General features: G+C 34.2%; 1 protein-coding gene across 2 annotated transcripts in view; it reads left to right on the top strand.

Moving 5' to 3' along the window:
• DIAPH3 (diaphanous related formin 3) overlaps positions 1 to 27,961 on the top strand; it is a 494,792-nt gene that overhangs the window by 276,844 nt on the left and 189,987 nt on the right. For both annotated transcript variants that reach the window (XM_065533305.1, XM_065533304.1), the window contains one exon: positions 10,491 to 10,730. In XM_065533305.1, the coding sequence (XP_065389377.1) occupies positions 10,491 to 10,730 (240 nt within the window). The remainder of the gene's footprint in view (positions 1 to 10,490; positions 10,731 to 27,961) is intronic.

The following is a 27,961-nucleotide window of genomic DNA, read 5'->3' as shown; positions in this document are numbered from 1 at the left end:
GAGGGGCTAAGAAAACAAATCTTACTTTCCACAGAGCTACACTAACAAAGTTTATAGTGAACTGTACAACTTAAGGTGATCACCCAGTGATTGATTTGATGGCTAAAATAAGAACAAATAGTTTTCAAAGTTTCAGTATTACAGAACTGAGAGTGGTTATATGTAAGTAAGTATTCAATATTGAATGCAATATTGAATAAAAATTAAAGAATAATAAAATGGGATGTATTGTCAAGAAAAAAAAAAGTCCAAAATGGCCCAGGTTTTGGATTTCACTTGCAAAGACAAAATATGGATACTATAAATATGTTCAAAGAACTAAAGCAAATGATCTTCAAAGAATTAAAGAAAAACATGGTCATAATTAGGAATATTTGCAGGGAAATGAAAACTTTCAGAAAAATTGCTATGTAGAAATTCTTGAAAAACTCAATAACTAAATTAAAAGTTTTAGTGTGTGGGTTTAATAGTATATTGGAGAAGGCAGAGAAGTCAGTGAAATTTGAAGGCAGTTTTGTAGTGATTAGTTTCTCTTAGTTATGTAGGAAGGAAGACTGAATAAAATAATAAATAACAGGTATTATTGGGTAGATATCATTCAGTCTAGAATACCTGTAATTGGAGTCCCCAAAGGAGAAAAGAGTGAGATTGTGGCTGACAAAATATTTGAAGAAATAATGGCCAAAAAAGTCTCATTCAGTGAAAAACATAAACAGGGTTTAAGAGGCTCAGCAGATCCCAACCAGGATTAATATAAAGAGAAAAAAGATATCATAGCATAGCCTAGTAAAATTGCTGAAAACCAAAGAAAAAGAAAGTGATAAAAGTATCTTGAGGGGAGGAAAAAGATAAAAGGCACAGTACATGTAGGAAAACAAAGATAAAAGATTTTGCTGGCTTCACAGAAGTGATAGACAGCAGAAGTAACAGAAGAGTGTTTAAAATGCAAGAAGCTCAACAGAAAGGTGTTAAAAAATATCCTGTAAACTCGGACTTCTCTATCTTTATGGATATCTTTAAAAAACAGAAGGTGACTTGAAGACATTTTCAGTATTATAAAATCTGAAAGAGTTTGTGACAGTCATACCTACCCTACAATGCTAAAGGTTGTCCTTCAGGTAACAGGGAAATATGCCAGATGGAAACTCAGATCTACAAAAAGTAATGAAGAGTACCTGAAAATAGTAAATGAAACCTTTTTTCTTATGATTTTTTTGAAAGAAAATTTGTAATAAAAAATATACTGCAAACAGGGTTTATAATGTACATAGTGTAAAATATATGATATAATTGCACAAACGATGGTATAGAACAAATAGAATTGTGCAGAAAGGGTGAAATATGAAATCTGGAAGGGTAAGGTAGAAAATGAGAAATATGAAGAGGTACAATTCTGACTTAATAGTAATTCTAATTAGATTGATACATTAAGATATATTAATCCTAGACAAACCAGAGAAAATATAAAAAGAGGTATAGTTAAGCCAGTAGACGAAATAGAATACTAAAAATTGCTTGACTAACACAAAGCAGAAAAGGGATAAAAGAGGTTGTCTTGGTCTATTTTAGCTGCTGTAACAAAATACTATAAACTGAATGGATTATAAACAACCGAAATTTATTTCTCACAGTTCTGGAAGCCAGGACTTCCATGATCAGGGTGCTGGTAGACTCCATGTTTGGTGAGGGACCACTGATTTCTGATTCATATATATTGCCTTCTATCTGTGTTCTCAGATGGTGGAGGGACAAGGCAGCTCTCTGTACCCTCTTTTATGAGGGTGCTAATCCTATTCATGAGGACTCTGCCCTCATGATCCAATCACCCCCAAAGGCCCCATGTCATAATCCTGTCACACTGGTGAGTAGGTTTTCAACATTTATGTTTAATGGGACACAAACACTCAAACCATATCAGTGGGGAAAAAAGCAGAAAGGACACATGGAAAACAAATAGTAATAAAATAAGCACATGAAAAGTATCATGGGTATGTGTGTTTCTAAGAAGGTATCTTTCAAGGCAAACTATATTATAAGAAATAAAGTATCAGTATACAATAACAAAAATAATAACTTGCCAGGAAGAGATAATCATCTTAAATATGTATGCCTAAAAATTGAGCATCAGAATTTATGAAGCAAAACCTGGCAGAAATAAATGGAAAAATATACAAATTCTCACTCATAATGAGACTTTAACACTCGTCTTTGAATAAATTCTAGAAAAAGTATACCAAAAAATCAGTAAAATACTTGGAAAATCAAGATACTTCTATCATCGAACTTGTTCTGATATTTATAGAACACTATCTACAACAACTGCAAAATACACATTATTTTTAAACGCATGTCAAATGTTTACCAAGGTGGACCATATGGGAATATAAAATAAGCCTCAGTAATTTTCAAAATATAGATATCTTGCAAGATATGTTTTCTCTCTATAACAGAATTAAGTTAGACAACAACAATAATAGAACATCTACCACAGTCTAAAAATTGCATAACATAATTTAAAATTACTGGTGGGCCAAAGAAAGAATTATTTTGAGCCAAATGAAAATGAAGCACTGAAAAAGAACCAAATTCTCAAATTACTGGTATCAGGAATCAAAGAAGGGAATCTAGTACAGCAAAATTAGAAACTCATATCATATATGAACATAGATGCAAAAGTTGTCAACAAAATATTTCTGTATCAAACATTGCTGAACTTAGTAAGGAGAGTGTGTTATGACCACATGGAATTAATCCCAGGAATGCAAGGTTGGTTTTATATTTCAAAATTAATTAGTTAGCCGTATTATCAGATTAAAAAAACCAGGTGATTATGAGAAAAATCATAATCACCTAAATACGTGCAAAATAAGAAGCATTTGACAGAATTCAGTCATTTTTTATGAAAAAACACTCAGCAAACTAGAAATAGAAGCAAACTTCCTCATTTTGATAAAGGATGTCCATGAAAAACCTGGAGTTATACTCGACTTAATGGTGAATGATTAGATACCTTGTCTTTTATGGTAGAGAACCTGGTAAAAGTGTCTATTTGCATTACTTCCTTTCAGCATTATAATGTACTAATCTGTGTAACAAGAAGACATAAAAGATAAGTATATGAGAAGAAAGAAAGTATACCATCTTTTTCTTTTTGTCAGCTGACCTAATTGTCCATGTGAATTCAGCAGGTCATAGAATACAGTCAACGTACCAAAAATAGTTATTTTTTTCTAGAAACAGAAAAAATTTCAATGAATTAAAACAGTATTATTGACAATGTCATAAAAAAACTAAAAATACCTTGGGATACATTTCACTAAATATGTGCAGATTTTCCACTGAAAACTGTAAGATATTGCTGAGAAAAATTAAAGAAGTTGTAAAGAAATGGTGATACATATTATGCTTATAGACTGGAAGAGTTGGTATTGTTAAGATATCGTTTCTCCCACACATGACCTAGGAATGTCACACATTCCCAATCAAAATCCCAGCAGGTTTTATTATAGAAATTGACAAATGGTTTCTAAAACTCATATGGCATGCAAAGGACATAGAATGTAGAAAACCAATTTTAAAGAAGAACAGTCTTGGTGGACCTAAACTACTGATACAGCATCAAGGTAAAAGTTTTGCTTAAGGATATAGAAATAAGCTTTCTAGAAGGTTAGAAACAGACCCACAAACATACCATCATTTGATGTTCAGTGATGTTCTTTGTATCAAATGATTTTGTAAAGTCTATACATCTTAGGGACCAAAATGTATCTCAACTCCTGCATCAGACCTCACTGAATAATTAGAGGAATGGAGTATGGACCTATACATGAAAAGAAAAAAGATAGCTAGAATAAAACGTAAATTTGTGAAGGGAATATAGAATCATTTAATCTACTTTGTAAAAACAGTTTGGCAATGTTTTAGGTTAGGTATACATTTGTACTATATTTTTTACTAATTTAATAGAAATGAAAACACTCATACAAAAGTATTAATAATAGCCTGTGTTAGTTTCTTAGGGCTGCCCCCACAAATGTCTATGATCTTAGTGGCTTAAAACAACGGAGATTTATGCTTTCACATTTCTGGGGTCCAGAAATCATAAATGAAGGTGTTAGCAGGGTTCCTTTCTTCCAGAGGCTCTGAGTGAGAATCTGGTCCATTCCTCTCTGCTAGCTTCATTAAGCCATGCGCAATCCTTGGCGTTTCTGGGTAGATGCATCACTCCAGTCTAGGGCTCACCCTAAATCCAGAATGATTTCATCTTGAGATTCTTAATTTAATTACGTGTACTAAAACTGTTTCCAAATATGTTTAGAGGTTAGGATTTAGACATACCTTTTGTGGGTCTCTGTTCAACTCAACCCACTACATAGCTCCAAACTGGGGTGGGGTAGGGGGAAGTCCATCAGCAGGAAAGTAGATACACAAATTTTGGTATGTTCTTGCATGGAAATCTGTTAATAAAAGGGAGCAAAGTACCGAATTATACATGTGTATAAATCTCAAAGTCAATTTTTTTTGAGTGAAAGAAGCCAGCTATATAAACTGTTTACCGTATAGTTTCATTAATATAAATTTCAAGAACAGGCAAAACTAAGCTATAGTGATTGAAAAAACACTGGTTTTCTATGATGGGATGGGGATTGTCTGGAAGCGGGCATGAATGAATTTAAGACACTAATATGATTCTGGGGTTTATGCCAGCTTTTTAATTCAAGAGATATGGAACTTATGTGTTAAGACTGTGTGCTCAGATTGCCAAATTAAATAGGAAGTCTCTTTGTTCTTTAGCGTTACCATTCATAGCTTTACTAGTTGATGATCCTGAGAATCTTCAAAACTCATTTGGCCCTCCTGTGAAATCCTTAGTGACCCAGAATTGATAGGGATTTATAAACAAAGGTGCAACAATCTATGATGTCTATAGCCGATTGTTTATTTCTTGACTAAGTGGAGGAATATACATTTTAGCCTTTTAATATTTTTGTACAAGCCTTGGCTTTACCTTTCTCCTATGAAATATGTAAAAATTATACCATATGTACTTTGTTTTTGTGTAGTTTTCTTAAATAACTTTAGCGTAGCAGCTTTAATATCATGAGTACATTTATTTTAAAAACATTTTTGATATTCTGAGTATTACCTCAAGCATAAGTCACTTGAATAGCTTTTTTTTTTTTTTTTTAAGCCTTTCTCCAAGTGAAATGAACTTGTGTTTTTTTCTGAGAATTCTGGAGATCATGAACATATTGGTCTGTTAACAATGAAAGATATTTTTTATATCATTAGAAAAATCAAGTTCAAAAATTATTTCCCTAGTGTCTTAATTCTCTGTGATGTAAGTATTAGATCACACTACTTTCTCTTGTCTTTCATAAAAATGCATTTGTTTTTTCACATTCTTCTTGCTTATTATACCTCTCCCATAGAGAACTGAAGAATTAGCTAATAGGAGAGTATGAGTGGAGAGTGTAGTGTGGAGCAGCAGTCCCCAACCGTTTTGGCACCAGTAAATGGTTTCATGGAAGACACTTTTTCCACAGATGGCAGGGGGATGATTTTGAGATGATTCAACCACATTACATTTATTGTGCATTTTATTTCTATTATTATATTATACTATATAATGAAATAATTTTACAACTCACCATAATGTAGAATCAGTGGGTGCCCTGAGCTTGTTTTCCTGCAACTAAATGGACCCATCTGGGGGTGATGGGAGACAGTGACAGATCATCAGGCATTAGATTCTCATAAGGAGCATGCAACCTAGATCTTTTGTGTGTGCAGTTCACAATAGGGTTCTCGCTCCTGTGAGAATCTAATGTCACTACTGATCTCACAGGAGATCGAGCTCAGGTGGTAATGCAAGAAATAGGGAGCAGCTATAAATACAGATGAAGCTTCACCTGCTCCTGCTTGCTCAGGCCAGCTGCTCACCTCCTGCTGTGCAGCCTGTTTCCTAACAGTTACTGGTGTGGGATCCCTGATGTGGAGGGACAACAAAAGTAGATCTGAAAAAGTATTAAAGATTCAGCACAATAGGAGGTAGTTGGGTATACTAAGGAGAAAGGTAAGAAATATTGAGATAGTACAGGTGGCAGGCAGAGCTCATTGCAGGGTCATTTTCTGTAGTGTGTTACTTGATAACTACTGTGAAGAAATTAAAGTTCATTCTTATAAGAAAACATAAGAGAGGAAGTTTGAGTTCCAGATGATTTGTAAATTGTAGTTATTAATTCCCACATTGTGATGCTCTGAGTGCTAAGGACAGTTGATTAGCAGCAAGTTAGCTCTAGGCCTGGGTCCTACTCGCCAGGTGACTTGAAAGAGTCATTTCACCTTCCTGAAATGCTTTTCTATTATTCCTTATAATGTGATATCTACCAAGTATATGAACTAATGCTTTTAGAGTATTATAAATTAAGACTGAGGCCAGTAAATTCCCAGTCAGCAGGTTATTGTACTATTAGAAAGTTAAGTGAACAGTTAGTTTCATAATGACTTCAGGGAAGAATAAAAAAGAATAAAAAATAAATCCTTTTGAGGGGTGCGGTGTAAGTTTGCATAGTAGGACAGGGGGAAAAAAATCAGACAACCTGTATTTATAAAAGAAAATGTGTAAAGAAAACTAGATATGGTGTTAAACAAAGTTGTTGTAAAAATGATTCTTTTTCCTTATAGAATAATGGATAAAATTAAAATTATATGTGAAAAATATAACCATAATGAGATTACGAGAGATTATGTCTTCCTGGGAACCTTTCCAATTTTCTGCTCCTTAAGACAGGCAGAAAGAATTCAATGATAAGGGCTGCAGGGGCAGCTACTATGGCTCCTGTGCCCCTCACAGCACTGAATGGGGCCCATTCAATACTTGTTGGTTCATTGATTTTTCTAAAGGTCTTTTTACGTTGTTCCCTCTCCAACAACATATATTGCCAACAAACAAAATTTTGAAATAAAATTACCCTTAGGGTTCTGGATATTGCTTCTTCATTTTTACCAGTCATTGCTTTTAAGATCTCTTCATTCTGACATGTGACATCTGTGGGTGGGGAGGTTACAGGAGTACTGCTCCCTGCCTTCAAGAAAAACAGGAGTGAAATCAATGTATTTTTACTTTTTTGGATTGATCTTCAGATTACATCTCACTATTGTCATAGATTTGAGTTTCGTGAATTTGTATTGCTAAGACTTCATAACAATAGATTAAAAGGATAATTGTAAAAATGAAATTCTAATTTCTTCTAACATTCTAATTATTAACTAGCTTACATTTTATGTTTATAGATTTTTTACCCTTTCCTTCTTCTCATTTTTAAAAATGACTTTCTGTTGCCCTTCAGAATATTATTTGAGCATCATAGTTCTCCATTTCTGCATTCCACTTAGTCTTAGACAAGTCAGAAGTTTAGTTTTCTTAGCAGGAAAACAGAATGCAAATCCCCAATGTTGATAGAATATGAGAAGTGGTGAAGATGGGGAAACATTGGTCAGGGTTTTTACATATACATATATTTTCCCCCCTCTGAACCTTTTTTATTTGATTCCACCTGAAGAAATAGTTTGATCAAATAATGAGGGAAAGGACTGAGTGCAGTGGCTCATGCTTGTAATCCCAGCACTTTGGGAAACCTAGGTGGGCGGATCACTTGAGGTCAGAAGTTAGAGACCAGCCTGATCAACATGGTGAAACCTTGTCTCTACTGAAAATACAAAAAATTAGCCAGGCGTGGTGGGTCACGGCTATAATCCCAGCCACTCAAGAGGCCGAGGCAGGAGAATTGCTTGATCCCGGGAGGCAGAGGTTGCATTGAGCGGAGATTGTGCCACTGCACTCCGACCTGGGCGACAGAGTGAGACTCTGCCTTAAAAAAAGAAAAATAACCCTTCTGTTATTATCATAGATTCCAAGATTTAGATCTTGGAACATTAACCTTAAATGATATTTTGTTGTTAAATAAAAAGGGCAACCATTTGGCCTAGGGGTCATCATATGGCTAAATAGTGAACTAAAGACAGGCACCATCTCCAGGTGACCTTTCAAGTTCCTTTCCCACTCAATAATTTTGTTCATTAAAATACATTTACTCAATAATAGTCAAATTCTGATTTATCTAAACTTGGAAGAAAGAACATTAGGAAAAGGACATTAATTTTTTTTAAAGTGTCGTTCAAAGCTTTGTTTTTAGGTTACTTTCCTGACTTTGCCTTGTCAGGGATTTTCATGAACTCGTAGCACTTTGTTCTGCATTACATCATAGACTTACTCTGTCTTTTCAAGGTACCTGTCCCTAGTGCCAGATACACTCATTATTCATACAAATCTAGGTTATATTTTTCTAGGAGAATTAATTACTTTATGCTGGCTACATATGGTTAGCTTGTCAGCAGGAAAGCTTTAACATATTTTGGGGTGGTATAATGTAGGCATTTAAGCAGTCTCTTTTTTCTTCTGTGCATGAAAATAGTAGTACATTAATATATATTAGAATTAATATATTTTGTAATACAAATGTTTTGCACAGAATACTGGATAATTTCTTCTCATATTTATTGCAAGTATCTGACTTCATAATCATGAGTAATGGTAGTTACTGAAAACAGAGATGCTATGAGCCCGTTAGACACCTTTAGAATGGCCATAACTACAGGTGCTACACGTGAGTGCTCTTTTGTACGTCTGACTGCTCTAAAGGACATATTACGTGTAACAGAGCATTACTCATGTTACCAATGTCATATGAACATCTTCCTTTTGCAACGGTTAAGGATGAAAAAAATCCAGGCAAGTGAACCCATCTGGAGACATATATTTTAAGACAAAAGTCTTTGTGATAAGTGATCACTGCTTTAAAAGAACAATTCATGCCCAGTAAGAATCAATATTCTAATAGTGCATCTCTTTGTCTCTTTATAACTTTTATATCGCTTACACTTACTCTATAAACTTTTAATGATGTTTCTTCTTTTTTTTTTTTTTTTGGTCCTTATTGAGCTTACATTCTTTCTTTTTCCTAGACAGTGGATTATGAAGACATTCCTTAAAGTGCCTTGTAAAGTAGACTTCTTATTAATAACTACATTAATTGAGCTCTTAGAATCTTGATTGTATACACATAACCATTTAATTTGGCAAGGGGCTGGGGAGAAAGCTAAGTATAAGTTAGATATTTATATTATTTGAAAATGGAACTCTTCATTCACTATAAGGCTTTGGTCTATATGAAAATACTCTCTCAGAGTTGTGTACAAAGAACTAATTGCTCAATTTTTGTCAGGTGAGTAAGCTGAGTTATGTTAAGTCATTAAGGCAGTGTCTATAAAATACTGGAGTCTAATAAGCCTTTGTCTAGTATACTTTAAGTAACGGTCATTATTATATTATGAACTGATAGCTTTCTGTGTCCCAAACAATCATGATTTTCATTATATTTGGCACCCTACAGGCTTCATATAGCATTGTTTTTTAGCCTTTCCTTTACAGTCTGTGACTAAGAGAAACAGTCCCTATTTTAACCTGTCTCTGCTTTTTTTCTGACCTTGCCTTAACCTGCTTTTGATATTTACAATAGTCGAAGTTCAACAATTTTACTGTTACTGCCCCTTCAGTGCATTTTAAGTCCTGAATCCCTAATACGTTTGGTCAAGGAATTCGTATCTAGCTTAATATGTGGTATATCTTCAGCCTACACCTAATTGATTATTTCTTGCATGTGTGTTGATATAACACAGGAGTAAGGATAAAGGCAGGAACTTGCCCCTTTGTTCTTTTAGACATCTCCAGTCCCCCACATTCCCAATAGAGAAACCCAGAGTCCCAGACAGGGTTAACTTGGCATGTGATAGATTTGTGGGTTTGCACTGCTTCTGCGGTTCTGCTACTCCCATGTTTCCTAACTCTGATTCTGCTAATTTAGTATGTGTCAGGAGTCATTCTACTTTCCTGTGTTTCTGAAGAAAGTCAATTTAGTACAAATTGGGACCTATTTACTCTCCCTCTATCTAACACATACTGTTAGTCAGCAGGGTTTCTGAGGACAGCAGTTGCTATTTGAAGAAAACAAACCCTCTTTAGACTTTTCTGAATATGTTTTAAACATGACCCAGTATATTGCAGTATTGAACAAAAATTATTCAAAATAATGACATGAATGCCTTGTAATTTGTGGCCTATGTATCCTGTTACCTTTTTAGAATTTAGTTTAAAAAATGCTTACTTTATTGCTTAATTAAACATTATCATTTAATTAAAGCTTTCTTTTCATTGAGCATCCAAATTGTTAATTTGGGTTTTGAGGGATGACTCTGGATTCCTTACAAAAACAAGCAGGGCTTTTCTCTCTTCCTGCTATCAGTTTTGGGAGACATATTGCTTCTTCGGTACTGTCATACCAATAAATCATCCCAGATTACTTGCAGTCGTACAGTACTAAAGTATACCATGCATTTTAAAGGAAATCTGCTGTTTTCTTTTCAATCAGATGAGCAATGTGAAGAGACTACGGCCACGGCTCAGTGCTATTCTCTTTAAGCTTCAGTTTGAAGAGCAGGTGAACAACATCAAACCTGACATCATGGCTGTCAGTACTGCCTGCGAAGAGATAAAGAAGAGCAAAAGCTTTAGCAAGTTGCTGGAACTTGTATTGCTAATGGGAAACTACATGAATGCTGGCTCCCGGAATGCTCAAACCTTCGGATTTAACCTTAGCTCTCTCTGTAAAGTGAGTTTGTTTTTTAAAAACACATATTTGCCTGAACACTTGCTCTTAAATGTCAGCCCTGATTACATTATTTAAATATTTTTTATTTTGATGTGCTCATTATCAAGAACTTGAACTGAACCATGAACTCAAACCCAGAGTGAACTGAGCTAATTTACTCAACCTCTGAACTAAATCCAAATACTAATTTTCTTCAATCTGTAAATCCAACTCAAGGATTTTATTTAATAACAAAATTATATCGTAAACCTATGCTTTCTCAAACCAATGAAATGGAACATCAAAATATTATTAATACTGACTCATACTTACTCAGTTCAGATACCTGTATATATATTGAATATTGCTTAGGATTGCCATTAACATTTTTACCTTTTAACTATTTAAATATTTCTCTGCATTGCTTTCAAAAGCAGACTAAAAGGAGAGAAAAATGAGACCCCTTTATATAAAGGGGAAATTATTATTTTGGAATACATGCAACTCAGATATCATTGATTTTGAAGTGTTTCTATCTAAATATAATTGTAGAGGACATGAAAATACAGTAAGTTTAGAGCCTTTTTTTCCTTCTGTGTTTTTCATAGGTTGAATTTCCTTACAGCAAATATATTCAATGTTTTATAAAACAGAGCTCTTTCCTGAGGAGTGGGCCATAGTAATAGGGCTTTATTGATCTGCTTGCAACAAATTCTTCTTAGTTACACATCACAAGAAAACCGTTTTCTTGTCTTGACCTCGTAACAACTACACTCCCTGATTAAGGAATTTGATTATTGCTATTGCCAGTTAGGTAGGGAAGGTGAAAAACAAGTTCAGCTTTACCTATAGGTTTACTGCATGAAATTTCTTGTACAATTTCCCTGGCCTAAGCCTCTCATTTCTGTCAATGCCTTGTGAGTGTTGCCCTTGCCCCGTCTCCATTCTTTTATTTTCCTCTCTGTTTTCTTAGGCAGCTATATTTGGTGAAGATCGCTAGCATGGGCGATACAATTCCTAAAACACATCCTGAAGACCTGGCACATCTATCTTGGGCTTACTCAGAGTGAAGTCCTGTGCCAGATGCTTTGCCAGATTCTTTCTTTAATGTATGTGATTAATATTTACCTGGCATACATGATACTGATATTTTCCACATGTAAACCATTAATTATGATTAAATGCTTTAATGAAGCCATATATAAAAAGTATGGCAGCAGAGTTTAGACAGAGAGCCTAGCTCAGCCATGAGAGGGTAGTTAGGTATTCAGAGAGAAATGGGAATTTAAACTGGATCTTGAAGGATGAGCAGATGTTCTGTGAGAGGAAAAGGCATTTAAGCAAGAGTCAGCAGCTTCTATAAGGGTTATAGCACGGCATGTGTGAGTACAGTGAGTGGCCTACTACGTGTGCAAACTAGATGGGAAAGGAGTGGGGCTAATGAGACTGAGGTGGAAGTTGGTCTAGATTGTAAAGAGCTTTGAATATCCTGCCTAATGATGGGGATTTTATGGAGACACATTCTGTAAGGCAAGTAATATGATCAGATGTTTTGTAGCAAGATATGTCTATCAGCAGTATAGAAAAAGATTAAGCTGCACTGTTTAGTACTGTTGCCATTAAACATATATGGCTACTTAAGTTCAAATTAGTTGAAATGTAAATAAAATTAAAAACATAGTTTCTCAGTCACACTCGCCACATGTCAAGTGCTCAGTGTCCATACCCATTGGCAGCATATATATGGCACATTACCATCATTGCATAAAGTTCTATTGGACAGCGCTGGGTTAGAGGGTTACAGTGAGGAGGTATTTGGTGTTTGACTGACATGTAGTGTGAGACCTAAGAGAGCAACAGAGGAAACCAAACTGAGAAGGTAATAGGAAGGATGGTATGGGAGATGGCAGAGAAGAGAGAAAGGTCAAAGATAATTCCTAATTGTCTACCTTAGGCAACTAATGGGAGATATTGCTACTGGCATGTTTGAAGTGATTGCTCAAAGGAGAATAAGATCAGGGTTTTTTTGTTGTTATTCTACTCTTGTTTACCTCAGTATCTTAAAGGGCATATAATTGAAGCTTCCTTTTTTAATTATTCGGCAAAGGTTTGAGTGTCCACTAAGTTAACTATCATTGTGCTTTGAGATGATGGAGTTCCAGGCTAAGGTAACGGCAGAGGGGTTTGAGGTAGAATGTAGTGGGGATATAGGGAAGTATACAAATTCAGGGACATATGAGGAATTGTCAGGGTGTGCTGGTTATGAACTTGGAAGCTGAAGGAGAAGGAGGCAAGCAAGAATGGCAGATTCAGGCTTTCCCTGAAAAGGAATGCAAAGTAAGAAAAACAGGGTGGGGGGCAAGATAGGGGAAAGTTAAGTCCACAGCCACACGTGTACTACAGTCTGTTTCCTCGTGCAGAAGTGTCTGTGATCCTCTTTAAGTTTTACATCTCAGAACTATAGTTGACTCACAAAAAAACTGGCTGCATGCTCTTCCTCATGTCCTGATGCCTTCTTCTAAGGAAAGCTGTTGACAGGAGACTAGGTCTGATTACTGAGGTAAGATAGCCTACTACAGTGGTTGGTATATAGTAAGTACTCAATAAATAGCTTGAATGAATGAAATTTATTGCCATAAGACAAAAAGTAGTGTCTTATGTTTATTTTGTAGTTGAAAATAAATAGACATCCTCTCATTGAGATACAATCACTGATGCATAGTAATTTTAAAATCTTTTACAAATGTACCGTAGCTGTTATTATTTTACTACAGTTAGTTGGCAAACCAGTTAATCTGTCTGCAGATAAAGAGTTGACTTTATTTTCATGCAATGATACTAAGTATTTTGATCATCCCTCTTAGGAGCCTTCTGTTGTGGAAGAAACAAAATAAATACTACACCTTCATGTTTTTTATTAGCCTACATGTCAAGTTGAAAGCATATATTGAACAAGATGATATCTCATCATATTTGTTATCAGAAGTAGCAGCTTGATCTTTGACAATTGTGATTGAATTTTCACACTGAGTATAAAGCATTTGGTTTGATGATAAGCTCCTACACAAGGAATTCCATATATATTTGACAGTAGAAAGACAGGGAAGTATTTTAATCTGTTAAAACATGCTGGATAATTATATGACATTTAACATTTTATATCCCAAATCCTTACTTTTAAATGCCCTTTACAAATTTAACTCAAGTATGAAAAATTCATGAAAATTCATATTAAATTAACTTTGCATTGTTTAGAAATAAGAGCATGAATACTTGAGTTTCATGCCCATTATACTTTAGTTTGGGGAGCTGTATCGTAGCTTTGTAGACATTTGTAGTCAGGATGGCAATGAATAACTATAATATCTCTGGATTCAGAAAGAAAAAGATTTACTTTCTTATATCCCAAAGATTTGATGTGGCATATGACAAAAAAGTAAAATATGACATATAAGGTAAATATAACTGAATTTATGATTAAGATCTAAATAAAAATTAAAGTTGCTGTATAGGTGCTTGACTTTTTGGTGATCAAAGTGATGCGAAGACTTCACTTCATGAGCAAAAACAGTGTTTTCCCTGATTAAACCTTCATAAGAAATTTTGCATATGTATCTTTACAAAAGGAAAACATGTTGAATAGTGTTATAAACAACAAATGAGTAAGTTTCATCAGAATCTTTTTTTTTAGAACCATCTCCCTCTCTCCTCCTCTCTTCCCCTCTCCCCCAAAATACGTATTCTGGGCCTCTTAAGGACCTGGCACCTCATGCGAACCCTCATGATGAGAAACAAGATGTACGTTTCGGTCACAGTAATGCTACTTCTAGTTTAGCTAAAATAGTATAAGTACCTTGTTTTCTGATGGCTTGACTTTTTAAAAGGATAAACCTTGTAGAAATAATAGAGAACTGCTTGTCATTAAAAAATCCTCCAAATGTAGTACTGAACTTTAGATAAAAAAAAATGTATAATAGGCATTTTGAGATTATATTAATTTTGAGAGTGGGGGGACTGCTGTTGATTAAGTGGAAAACATATCTTTAGAAATTAAATTGGCAGATGGTAGATGTTTATCTGACCAATGTGCCAACCTAGAAAAGTTTGTATCTGGTTAGTGTCAAAGATATTTCTCCAAGAGACGTGTTGATAGGGCCAAGTTCGTTTTTTTCAAAGGATTTTAGGTAAAGAGTGAATTGACCCCACCATCAAAGTTCAACATCATATTAAAATATATGAGATAATTTTGACTGGTAAATTTAAGAAGCAGATGTTACTAATCCACATATAATAGCTATAACATGTTTTTAATAATGTTTACTAATGTCTAATAAGATGTATAATTTCTGAGTAACAGATCATTCTGATCAGTACAACAAGGTGATGCAGCTCTTTGTTCCAGGTGATTAAATCAACTGACTTCCTATATTGGGGTAATAGATACAAATTTTGAAGGAGTTTACCACATGTAATAACTAATTTTTATTAGTATTTATGCTGTTATTCTTTGGGAAAATTGCAGAAACAAGTAACTATTGATCCCACTTTAAATTTATCCATACTGTCACTTTGTAGGAAGCCTTCTTTTTTCTGTGGCAGTAGAATATCTAATGAGTTCATCTCAAAGTTGAAGTCATCGAAGAATACATGGTAATGGGGCTATGGGTGTTGAGGATTAGGTGCTAAGACGGTGACGGGGTGACAGACAAAATTACTTTTTCCTAAATTCTCTTTTCTAATGCATGAATTTTTTATATGATTCTGGATATTCCTTTTATAAGCAAAAAGTGGAAAAAGTAGAATAACTCCACCAGAGTTGTGATGGGGATAATTAAAACAACATAAACAACAACAAACATTGAATTCTCATGTTCTTTAATGTTTCCACCAAGCCTAATGAGACTCTTTCCAAAATTGTGACAAATCTCTTTCGGATGACATTGATTAGCAACCTGGAGTACCCTTTAAGAAATACTGATGCCGCAGTCCCCACACAGTTCAATTAACTTAGAAAAAGAATGGTTGTGGATCCTGACTGGTGGCATTTTTAAAACCACTTCCTAGGTGAGTTTAATACTCAACTTGAAGTGTGAATCACTTGGTCTTCTGCCCTGCTTTCATATCCCAGAATGGAAAATCCCTGACTGGTGGTCTGGAATCAAAAGCAAACATGAAAAAATGAAAATTAACCAACACCAAAGCCAAAACAAAAAAGAAACAACTTGACTTCTTCACTTAAGAATGAGTGGTGAGGCCCGGCGCCATGGTTCACACCTGTAATCCCAGCATTTTGCGAGGCTAAGGCGGGCCTGTCACCTGAGGTCAGGAGTTCGAGACCAGCCTGGCCAACGTGGAGAAACCCTGTCTCTACTAAACTACAAAAATTATCCGGGCGTAGTGACGGGCGCCTGTAATCCCAGCTACTCTATTCAGGAGACTGAGGCAGGAGAATCACTTGAACCCAGGAGGCAGAGGTTGCAGCGAGTCGAGATGGTGCCACTGCACTCCAGCCTGGGTAAAAAGAGTGAGACTCCGTCTCAAAAAAAAAAAAAAGAATGAGTAGTGAAAATATTTTCAAAAATTGCTGCTTTCCTCTCATGCCAAGCTAAACATTACTCTGAAAATGAAAACTTTGAAAAGGAGTGTGAATTTCAGGCATGTAGTGGAACTGAAATAAGTTGAAGGGCTGTTTCTCGAGTCATTTTGCAAGTCTCTACCTTGTACAAGAAGAGTTTCAGTGACTATAAAAGCATGAGACAGGATACCTTTGCCTATTTCAGGCAGTTTGTATTTTGCATACCTGTCACACTCACACAAGTTAATACTGTGAGTCGTTTTTGTGAAATTTTGATCCCTATGTATCACTTTTTCCTTTACTCTATGAATTTATTTTTAAGAAAGATCTCTGCCAAGCAAATCCATTGTTCCATTTGCATTCAGGTTATTTTGGGAAGGATTTTTATTCTTTATTAGATTGGCAAAATTATACCAGTAAATTTTGGCAACCTTTTAAAGTAAAGCAGTATGGGCCAAAGACTTGCAAATAACAAATGCCGTTCTTATTTTACATGCAGCCAATTAAATCACAGAAATACTGATTTCCAAAGCAATGTGAAACTATTTAGAATGCTCAACCCCCTTTGACTCATTCATTAACACATTTAATCTATGACATTTTCTAAGAAATATTTAATTGGCTTTTCTAAATAGCATTTTGGTAAATTCTTTTCACGTCACCTTTGTTTTTCAATTGCTATTAAATGTTGTAAATGAGAATGATTCTTTTAATAGAATTATAAAAGATAGAGTGACTTTGCTCAGGCTCAGCAAATAGGCTACTTGTGGGCCTTCATCTTCCTGCTCTCACAGCAAACATAGCTTCTCTATCACACTACGCTTTCCCCCAAACACCCAGCCTCCAAATCCTCCTCAGCATCATGCTTATAGACAACTGCCTCCTCAGAGATAGCACCTAAAGTGAATATTACCATCCCTGTTTAATTCAGATTTCTCTTTTATATATTTTATAAGTGAAAAATAAAAAACGGAAACAAGACACTCCATTCCTGATACTCTAACAAGTGTCTTACCTCTCCTTTATCAAGGGTCTGCATTGTTTCTACATTTTTGGAATCAGAGACAAAACATGCAACATTATTATCCACATAGTAATACTTAGCCATTGGTACCTATGAACATTTGTTCTTGGGGGATGGGGAGAGGATGATGATGAAATGTGTCATAGCTGGCTTTGAACTGTGGTTCCAGCATTGGGAGGTACATAATCCACCACCACCAGAAGAAACTGAAAAATATCACTTGAGATATATCAGGCATGTGTTTTGTTAAGTAAAGTTCACAAGTTTCTGTATTTATATTTAAAAAAACAAAAACATCTCATTTAAAATCATTCTGTTTGATCTGCTTATATGAAACATGAAAATGAAAATACAACTTATAAAATTTTGTTGGATACAATGAAAGCAATGCTTACAGGGAAATTTATAGCATCAAGTGCATACATTAGAAAATAAGAAAGATCTAAAAATAATAATTTTTAACCTTAGGAAACAAGAAAAAGAAGAGCAAATGGACTCTGAAGAAGGTAAGACAAAGCACTAATATATACTAGAGCAGATATCAATGAAATTGATACAGAAAATTAATAAAGTCAAACCCACCAATATCTGATTGAGTCTTTAAAAAGATCAATAGCCAAGCTAACCAAGAGAAAAAGTAGATACAAATTACCCGTATCAAAAATGAAAGAGAGACTATCATTACTGATCCTATGGATGTTAAAAAGATAGCGGAAGAGTATTATTAACACGACCAAGCCTACAAATGTGATAACCTAGATGAAATGGACCTTGATAGACGCCATCTACCAAAAGTCACACCAGAGGAAATGGATAATCTGAATCTATTAAAGTACTTGAATCAATAATGAATAACCTTCAAAAACAGAAAGAACAAGACTCAGATGGTTTCACCAGTAAATTCTATCAAACATGTAAGGAAGAAATAATTTCAATTCTCTAAATCTGTTCAAGTAAATAGAAGCAGAGGGAACACTTTTTAATTATTTGCATCCAAGCTGGGTGCGACATTTGAAAATCCGTTAATGTAATCTATCACCATCAATGAACTAAAGAAGAAAACTCACCAACAGATGCAGAAAATGCATTTGACAAAATCCAACATTCATTAATGAGAAAAATTCTCACCAAATTAGGGATGGAGGGGAACTTCCTCAAGTTGTGATAAAGAACATCTACATAAAACCGACCGCTAGCATCATACTTAATAGTAAGAAACTAGATGTTTTTTCCCTAAAATTGGAAACAATGCAGGTGTATCTTCTCTCACTACTCCTCTTGAACATTGTGTTGGAAGTCCTAGCTAATACAATAAGACAAGAAAAATAAAAGCTATAAAAATTGGGGTAGAATAAACACAACTCTTTCTTCACAGATGAAATGATTGCCTATGTAGAACCCCCTCCTCCACCCCGCCACCAAATTGACAAAAAATAAACCTCCTGGAACTGTTAAGCAATGATATCAAAGTTTTAAATTATGAGGTCCCCTATTTTAAAAAGCCATTGGTTTCCTGTATACCAGCAATGAACAATTGGAATTGGAAATTTAAAACATAGGTATTAATCTAACAAAATACATATAAGATCTGTATGAGGAAAACTACAAAACTTTGAAAGAAATCAAAGAAGATCTAATAAAGTAATAGATATTTCATGTTCATAGAAAGCATGTCTCAGTATGGCTAAGGTGTCATTTCTTCCCAACTTGATCTATAGGTTCAATAGAGCCCCAGTGAGAGTTCCAGCAAGTTGTTTTATGGATATTAACAAAATGATTTCAAAGTTTGTATGGGGAGGCAAAAGATCCAGAATAGCTAACACAATACTGAAGAAGAAGAACTAAGTTGGAAATCTGACACTCTGACTTCCAGACTTAGTATAAAACTGCAGTAAGGAAAAGATTGTGGTATTAGCCACAGGGAAAAAAAAAAAAAAAAAAATTAAATAATGGACCAGAATATAGTCCTCAGAAATAGATTCGTATAAATATAGTTGGTTGATATTTGACAAAGGAACAAAGGTAATTCAATAGTGAAAGAATAGTCTTTCTTTTAAAGAAAAGGTGCTAGAACATCTACATTAAAAAAAAAAAAGTTAGCAGACCTAATATCTTTCACAAAAATTAACTAAAAATTTATCATAGACCTAAATATAAAATGTAAGACTATACATTTTATAGAAGATAAGAGAAAATCTATGTGACCTTTGTTTTGATTATGATGTTTTAGATATAACACTAAAAGCATGATCTATGAAAGAAAAAAATTGATAAATTGAACTTTATTAAAATTTAAAACTGTGGCAAACAGTTAAGACAATGAAAAGACAACAGGCTGTAAGAAAATTTTTCCAGAACACATATCTGATAAAAGACTTTTATCTAAAATGTACAAAAACTCTTAAAACTAAGAAAATAAACCAGTTTAAAGAAATGATCAAAAGATGTGAACAGATACCCATCAAAACGTATAGGTGTTAAGTAAATATTGAAGGGATTAAAATCTGCTATTCTGGTATATTGACTATTTAATTTAAAGATACTTGAAAAATAGTAGGTATAGAAGGATCACTTTGACCTCCTTGCTATTTCTTAAAAGCAGAAGATAAAATTTTGATGCAAAAGATGGCCTTCCTATACCAGAAAGATGCAGTATCTTTAATCTTCAACAATAAAAAGTCTCAACAAAGAGAATTTTGTAGAGGCCTTGTTAAAAATAATTTCCCACCTAATGTAGTTGCTTCTTAACAACTATTCTTTGCTCAACCCAGTATATGGGTAACTGACTCTATTTCTTTCAATCTTCATTCCTTTGATGGCCTTTGTGCTACGGAAAACTTGCATTACACGTTTCTCCTGTTAATCTATCTCACGTCAAATTAAATTGTCAGACCAGCAAGGACCCTAAGAGGATGGAGCTGTAATTTTTCTGACCCTATAATAGTCAGCAGCATATGTCATTAAAGAATTGCAAACTAAAACAATGAGACGCCACTGCATATGTACTGGCATTGCTAAAATACTAAACGCTGACAGCACCAAGTGCTGGTTAGTATATAGTACAACCTTCATTCATTGCTAGTGGGAAAGCAAAATATGGCACATCAACTTTAGATAACTGGCAGTTACAAAGCTATATGTAGAACAAACCATCCAGTAATCACACTCCCGGATATTTACCCAAATGAATTGAAAACAACACACAAAAACCTGCATACAAATGTTTATAGCCATTTTATTCGTAATTGCCTGAACTTGGAAGCAAGCAACATGTCCTTCAGTAGGTGAATGGATAAACTATGGTATATTCATTTGGAATATTATTTAATATTAAAAATAAATGATCTCCTTAAGCCAAGGAAAGACATGGAAGAACATTAAATTCCTATTGCTAAGTGAAAGAAACCAGACTGGAAGGGCTATGTACTGTATGATTCCAACTATGTGATGTTCTGTAAGTGACAAAAGTCTAGAGACAGTAAAACATCTGTAGTTGCCAGGGGTTCTGGGGAGAGGGAAGAAGGAAAGAATGAATAGGTGAGACACAGAATTTTTTAGGGTGGTAAAGCTATTCTGTATAACACTGTAGTGATGGATGAATAACACTGAGTTTATCAAAACACATAGAACTGCAGAACACAAAGAGCGAACCTTAATGTGGAAACTGGTTAACAATAACGTGTCAATACTGATACATTACTTGTCACGAATGTACCACACAAATGTAAAATGTTTACCACAGGATAATTTGTGTGTTCGCATAGGGAAGGATATATAGGAACTCTGTTTTCTGTTCGTTTTTCCTGTAAAGCTAAAATTGCTCTAAAATATAAAGTCTGTTAATTATTAATAAAATTTTAAGGGTTAAAAAAGCGTTAATTTAAAATTAATGTATTTGGTCCAGTTGTATAAACAATCTAAACATGTTCACTTTCTAAGCACTTTCTCCAATTTTTGTTAATTGTTCCCATGAGAAATTCTTATTATTAGATTAAGAAATCCGTGCTCTAAAATAGCAGTTTAGTTATATAGCTTTGGCTGGACAGTATTGGACTCCAGTGAATTTTCTGAAACTACTCCAAACAAGAATATCTTTAAAATTTTTGACATATGTTACTAAATTATTTGCCTGGAGGTTTTACTGATTTGCACATGCCTGCAGTGGCTTTCATAGACTGGCACTATGAAAGTGCCGGTCTCACTGCAACCCTGCCATGATTCGTTGTTCTTGGTGAGAGTGTTTTTGTTAGGGTAGAGAGTGCTGATATAGTTGGCGAAGCAGTATCTTGTATATTTTTATGTCTTTGATCATCTGAGTTTAGCGTTTTAAAAATATATTTGTATTCTAATCATATTTGTTCCCTTGCAGATTGTTTATTCTAGTAGTTTTTCCCATTTGCCTGTTATGAATGTGTGTTTTCTGATCTCTCAGTACTAAAAGAACTGAAAATAGTCCTTTTTTATAAAGAACATTGAGCTGTTTTATAACTTTTGCGGGAAAAAGGGGGCCGTATGAACAGAACAGTGCAATATAATAGACAATGTAATATGCTAAACTTTTACTAAAAAACAAAAATGCTTTTTATATAGAAGTTTCTACACTCACTGTAATTCAAGAGAAATGTGTTAAAAATATAATTCAGAGAAAGTGTGTGGGGATATGGTAGCATATTATAATTATGGAAGTCCACATTATTTAAAGCACTTTCTTGGTCACTTAATGTTTTAATTCTCATCATTTTAAAATGAAAATTAATATAAATTGTTTTTATATATGAGTGCCATAAGTAATTTAATATTTGTATGCCTTAATATCTAATTTACCTAATATCAATTAGTTTCTATCTTTAAAATTATTAAGAAAGTTGTATTTTAGTATTAACGGTTATGGTTATGGCAGTGGCATAAGCACCTCGGGCTTGTTTTGTTTTGTTGTTTGTTTTAAGAGCGAGGTCTCACTCTGTCACCTATGCTGGGGTACAGTGGTGAGTTTATATAGCTCACTGCAGTCTTGAACTCCTAGGCTCATGCAATTCTCCTGCCTCAACCATCTTGTTTTATTTATTTCAAGATTTTCATTGCCATTTGTCTTGGAATGATACTGTTTTGTTTTGAAAAATTTCATTAGCGCAATGATTATTTAAAATATATATATATTTAAACATATATATATATATGTGTGTGTAAATAAAGCAAGAGCCCATCTCAAATACACACACACACACAAAATACCAGGCAAGCACACAAGCACACACACATACCAGAAAACAATATCCATTCTATAATGGTGGTTGGTTTTGTTAGTGAATTTGTACTACCATATTGACTTTTTGAGCTTTCTATCTGAGCAACTGTGATATAGTCTTTGTCAGTGTGTCTTCATACATTCATTTTCACATGGATACCTTTATGCTATTTTATGCATACACAATCCACTTTATTCTGCAAAAGATTTGAAATGGGATATGATGCTATTAAAATATAGTTGTATAAATCCATTGAAGGTTAAACTTTATAGATACCTTTTTCTTCAATCATGTGATATTATATTTTGTCAGCAGTTATCCATTAGAAATATATAAAGAGTTGCTATTTGATTGATATGATTCAGATGGCATTTCATTTATTTTATAGATAAAACAATAGAATTTTGTGCTCTTAGAGCTAGAAATGACCTCAAGGGAGCGTGGTGTCTGTTTTTAGATGCTTTCCATGCTAGAATTAGCAGGTTAAAGGGTGCTAATATTTTTAATTGCATTAGTGCTCTTTTGTTGTTTTACTACCATTTTTTGAGAATTTGCTTTCTTTTGTTAATAATAAGCTAGGCTAAAGACTTCTATAAAGAAACTATATTTTATAGTGGATAAGAGCTTTGTATTCACACAGACATGCGTTCCAATCGTTGGCTCCATGTGATCCAGCGTAAGCTATATGATCTCTCTAAATTTCCTTTTTCCTTTTTAAATAATGGATATAATGCTAGTTGGGGGTTGTATGTTTTAAGCAGTTAACATGTGTTATATTATTTGACTAGTGTCTGTCTCATAGTAAGTACCAAACAAGAATTGCTACTGTCATCCTCAGCATTAATATTATTCAAAGGTTGCATTCTTCTAAACTGTTAATGGTGCCATGACAAGATTTTTCAGAACTTTGTCATGTTTCTGGTGGTCACTAATGTCCACAGCATCTAAACATCTAAATATTCAATGCTGCTTTGATACATACCTAGATTATAGGAACATAATGATGCGGAATAGAGTTATTAATGTGATAATATTCTTAGGATGTAAGTTTCATTATTTCAAACAGGAAGGGATTCTAGTTCCTTGACTTCTGAAGATCATCAAGATGCTGAGTTTTTATTTTAGGGTTTAAATTTAAATTATTTCTATGTAACTAAGATAATGGAATATTCTTTAAATGTCATCCAAATTTGTGCTGAATACCTCAAAAATATCCCCAAACCTTACACTGTAACTACAAGGGAGTTTTACTTCAGACTGACAACTAGGCCATGATTTATTACAGGATCCACTTTTAACATTATTTTGTCTGGAATGAACAGAGTGGTTGGAGAAACTCCATCCATCTTTTGTTTATTTGACATTTATGCCACATTAAATGTACCTTAAAGAAACAATACATAAATAGGAAATTCTATTTAACAGTGATGATTACTCATCAGTAAGATAAATCTCTTGACAATAATACAATAGAAATCCTGTCAAGCACTGACTGTTAAAGTTTAAATAAAGCATACTTTTAACCTGAACATATTTTTAAAGCCAATATTTTATTTTCTTTCCAAGATTTAGCATTGCAAAGTGTACTTAAGTTGTTACTCATCTTCAACAAAATTAACACTGTCTTCCAAGATTTAATTGTTCTAACTCAGAAACTGATTATGATATGAATGAATATGATAGGAGTAGAAGTAGAATGTGCCTTTTTAGTTGGTAATGTTCATTAATGAAACAAAAAAATATTGAGCAAATGGATAAGGACCTAATATATTTTATGCTTTCATGCTTTTGGAAGACTTTTTGAAAAATGATTAGAGGGAGGGGAAGGAGAGAATAGAGTAGTTGAGGCAGGAAGAGTGTCTTGGCAGCATTGTGAAATTTTTCTAGAGAATGTTAGAACATGAATGAAAAATCTCTGCCCTGGAGTTTAGAGTTGCATAGTAATTTCTAAATGAGACACCATGCATTATCAACAACGTGCTTCTTTTCTGAACCTCTTATTTATTAGGCTTAGTTTCAATTTTATTTACTTGAAAGTTTGAATGGTGTCTTTCAATTGTTAAATACCCATTTTGAAATGATAGGAGTAATGTGCTACGCTTTACTATTCAGTGAGTGTACTTTTTAATATTAGACTGTTCCCAGTATGCTGCTTGCTACTCAGTTGATGTATTCAACAAGACAACCCATGGTAGCACCCTCCACCTAAATCAGTGTTTAGCTTTATAATTGTCTCTGAATAACTCAAATCTGTGTTTGACTTGAGTACTTAACATTTATTAAACTAGTAGTTGCTACAAACTACATTGTGTTCCATGATTCTAAATTCTGAATTCTCATTGCTTATAAATAAAGACCAAGATTGATCCAATTGGTTGTTCTTCCATCATTGAGATTTCTTGATACGTTAATCCTAGCAGTTGCTGGCTGTTTAGCTATATCACAAATACTACTGGAATACTCTCTCTAGGCTTTACAAATTATGGAAGTAGATGGTGATTGTCTTAACATTCCACACAGACTACAAGGGTGTAGACTGGTGATAATGGATTGCTGAGAGTTCAGAGTAGGAAGGATGTTCCCCAAGTAGTCCTTGCTGTAAATGAGGGTAGGTGAGAAAAAGGATCTTTGCTACTAGGGTGGTTTTTAACAAAACAGAATACAGCTTTCATGTTAACTTTTGGTGGCTGTACAAAGAGAAAACTATTTGTAAGAGTTTGCTGCTTTTAATCTGGCCTTACCTATTTAAAATGATAGTATGAATGAAATTATAGGATTGTAAGGAAACTTTTAAAAATTGTGTTTGACATTCATGAGTCTATATGTAAAAACAGAAGCCTATAGAATGATTCCTATAGAAGTGACCCAAACGTACAGAAATAACTCTGAAATGAGATTATTAATACATTTCTCCATTCTTCTAGTTTTTTAAAATTAGATTGTACTGTGTCTACTAACTCTTAGTTCCACTATAATATATACTTAATATTTTTAGAGTAAAAGGTGAGTTTAGAGTTTCTATGTTGTTTCATTTTCTTATTTTACCTGTGTGAAAGCTAAGGTCCAGTAACTTGCTCAAGACTATTAATTAGTCAAGGGCATGCTCTAACATTGCCAAATCATCCACATATGTTAGTGACAATTTGTCTAGGTAGTCAATGGAGTCATATTTTTGAAGCGTCCTTTTATAAAACACTCAGCTCTATGTTGTGAAATCTGTATTTCTTTTAAATAAGGTACCAAATAATGGACTAAGTGTTCATATTCAGTCTGTTTTTAAAGTACTGGGAACCACTGTATAACTTGCATGTTGTGTAGGTCAGCATAGCATTTAAACCTATTACATGTGTCATGTTGTGAAAGTAAGGCTGTCTAGGTGGGTAACTCACTGTTCTCAGGGCTATGATAGTTTTTGAATCAATAAGTAGTCAGTATGTTAATATGTCTGATGGCACAGAAATCTCTCATTCTTCCACTACCGGAGATTCACAGTTATTTGGTATTTTTCTGATAGTGATAGAATATTTAGTGAGGTTGGATTTTTAAAAATATTACTTATGGGAATTTATTTAGGAATCAATTTTAAAGTGGGAAATTCTTGGAAAGGAAGCAAGTAAATAGGGCTGTGCCTAATTAGATATGCCTTGAATTTCCAGCTCTAAATTAAATTCTGGTGGAAAAGACTCATTTTTTTTAACCCTTTATTTGTATCTCTGCTCTAAATGATTACTTGATGGTAGGGAATGCTACTAGATTACCTATTAGTCCTGTGTTCATACCACTCCTCCTTGCCAATACTTTCTACCCCAACGCTACACAAAACCCAAGATAACTTCTATCATTGTTCAAGTTTTTGCTTTACTACCTCTCCCTGTGATTGTACTCCTTAGCCATTTCAGATTAGGATTGGTCCACCCTGGTCATGTCAAGCCCGTATCCTCTTTTCATTCATTCTACATGCCTGTTTATGTTAATTTGATCAACTGGTCACAAGTTGGTGCCCCAGTTTATTCCTCTGAGGTCTAGCTATGTATCTTCAATAGGTATTTTTCAGGGATAAAAAATTGGTTCTTGGAGAGCAAAAATGTTTTACTTGTTTAACTAGTTTTTCGGTGTAAAGCACAGAAATGCATACAGTATATAAACAAATGCATCACCTTTGTGGTTTTAAAATTTTATAGGTGCAATTAGGAAAAAACTGCCTAAAAACTCCTTAGGGGGCAATCATGAAAAAAAATAATGAAAACGTGTTCTATACATAGATAGATAAATTTATGTTCTTTCAAGACATCTGGATACTGCCGAAAAGCTTCCAAGTTACCTTGTCCAAAGCAAACAATTTTCTTCTTTGGCCACCTCATACAAATCTGTTTCTCATCTTTTCTGACCTGTGTTAGTTTACAGCATCTGGGTTTCCACACCCACATGGTCTCATTGTCCCCATTTCCCAGGCACAACCTCTGTTCAGACTGCCCTCTTTCCCTGCCTGATTATTGCCACGGGTTTTTTAATTACTATTCATGCTTCTCTTAGTACTCTTGCCCTAATCTTTTTAGCCACACTCACTGGAGGAAGCTTTCTAAAATGTATATCTGATCATCTCTCATCTAGATGGAAAACTGGCATTACTTCAAAATCAAAATCCTATTTCCATTGCATGACATTACCTTTCCTTTTATTTTCTGGTCTTTTCAGATTTATATCTTTGCCATGTCCCTACTTGCCTTCCCTAATACAGATACACTTTAATTCTGGAGGCACTCAGCCACCTCAGATGTGTCATATCCTTCCTCATCTATAGTCCTTGTAAATGCTGCTGCATGAACCTGTGTTATTGCACTTTTGTATTTTTTCCTTCTCTTCCCTAAGCCCATACAACTTCTTGTCTTTGAAGTTTCAGTTCTGATGCCATGTCCTCCTAGATGAACTTTGTGATTATTTTTACTATACTGTTTGTCACACCAAGGAAAATATGTATATTTTTTAACTAAACAGCTTCTTGAGGAAAGTCTGTGATTTATTTGTTGTTAGATCTTCAACTACTACAGTGTCTAGTAGGCATTCTATGAGTGTGTGCAAGTGATAAATGGATGAATGCCCAGGGATGTTTAAATACTCCTATTAAATAGACTCATAGGTTACTCTGTTTTCCTAGACATTTTGCCACATATTTTTTTTTTCTATAAAACATTGCATACTGGATTAAACTTACTCCTTTTTTGCAACAAATAATGATTTTCACCAAGCAGCAGCAAGTCAAAAGTAGTTTGTCAAGTATTTAAATAGTTGTTTTTCAAAAACGAAATCAACTAATTTTACAACTTTGAGTCCTTATCTACAAAGTACAGTATTAACATTATTTAAGTAGACAGAATATCAACATACTTATGACTCTGTGTTTTTTCTC

The sequence above is a fragment of the Macaca fascicularis genome, chromosome 17, assembly GCF_037993035.2.
Source record: "Macaca fascicularis isolate 582-1 chromosome 17, T2T-MFA8v1.1".
NCBI classification, from domain to species: Eukaryota; Metazoa; Chordata; class Mammalia; order Primates; family Cercopithecidae; genus Macaca; species Macaca fascicularis.
Note: the sequence above shows the minus strand (reverse complement) of the source record. Positions and strands in the feature narration are given on the sequence as shown.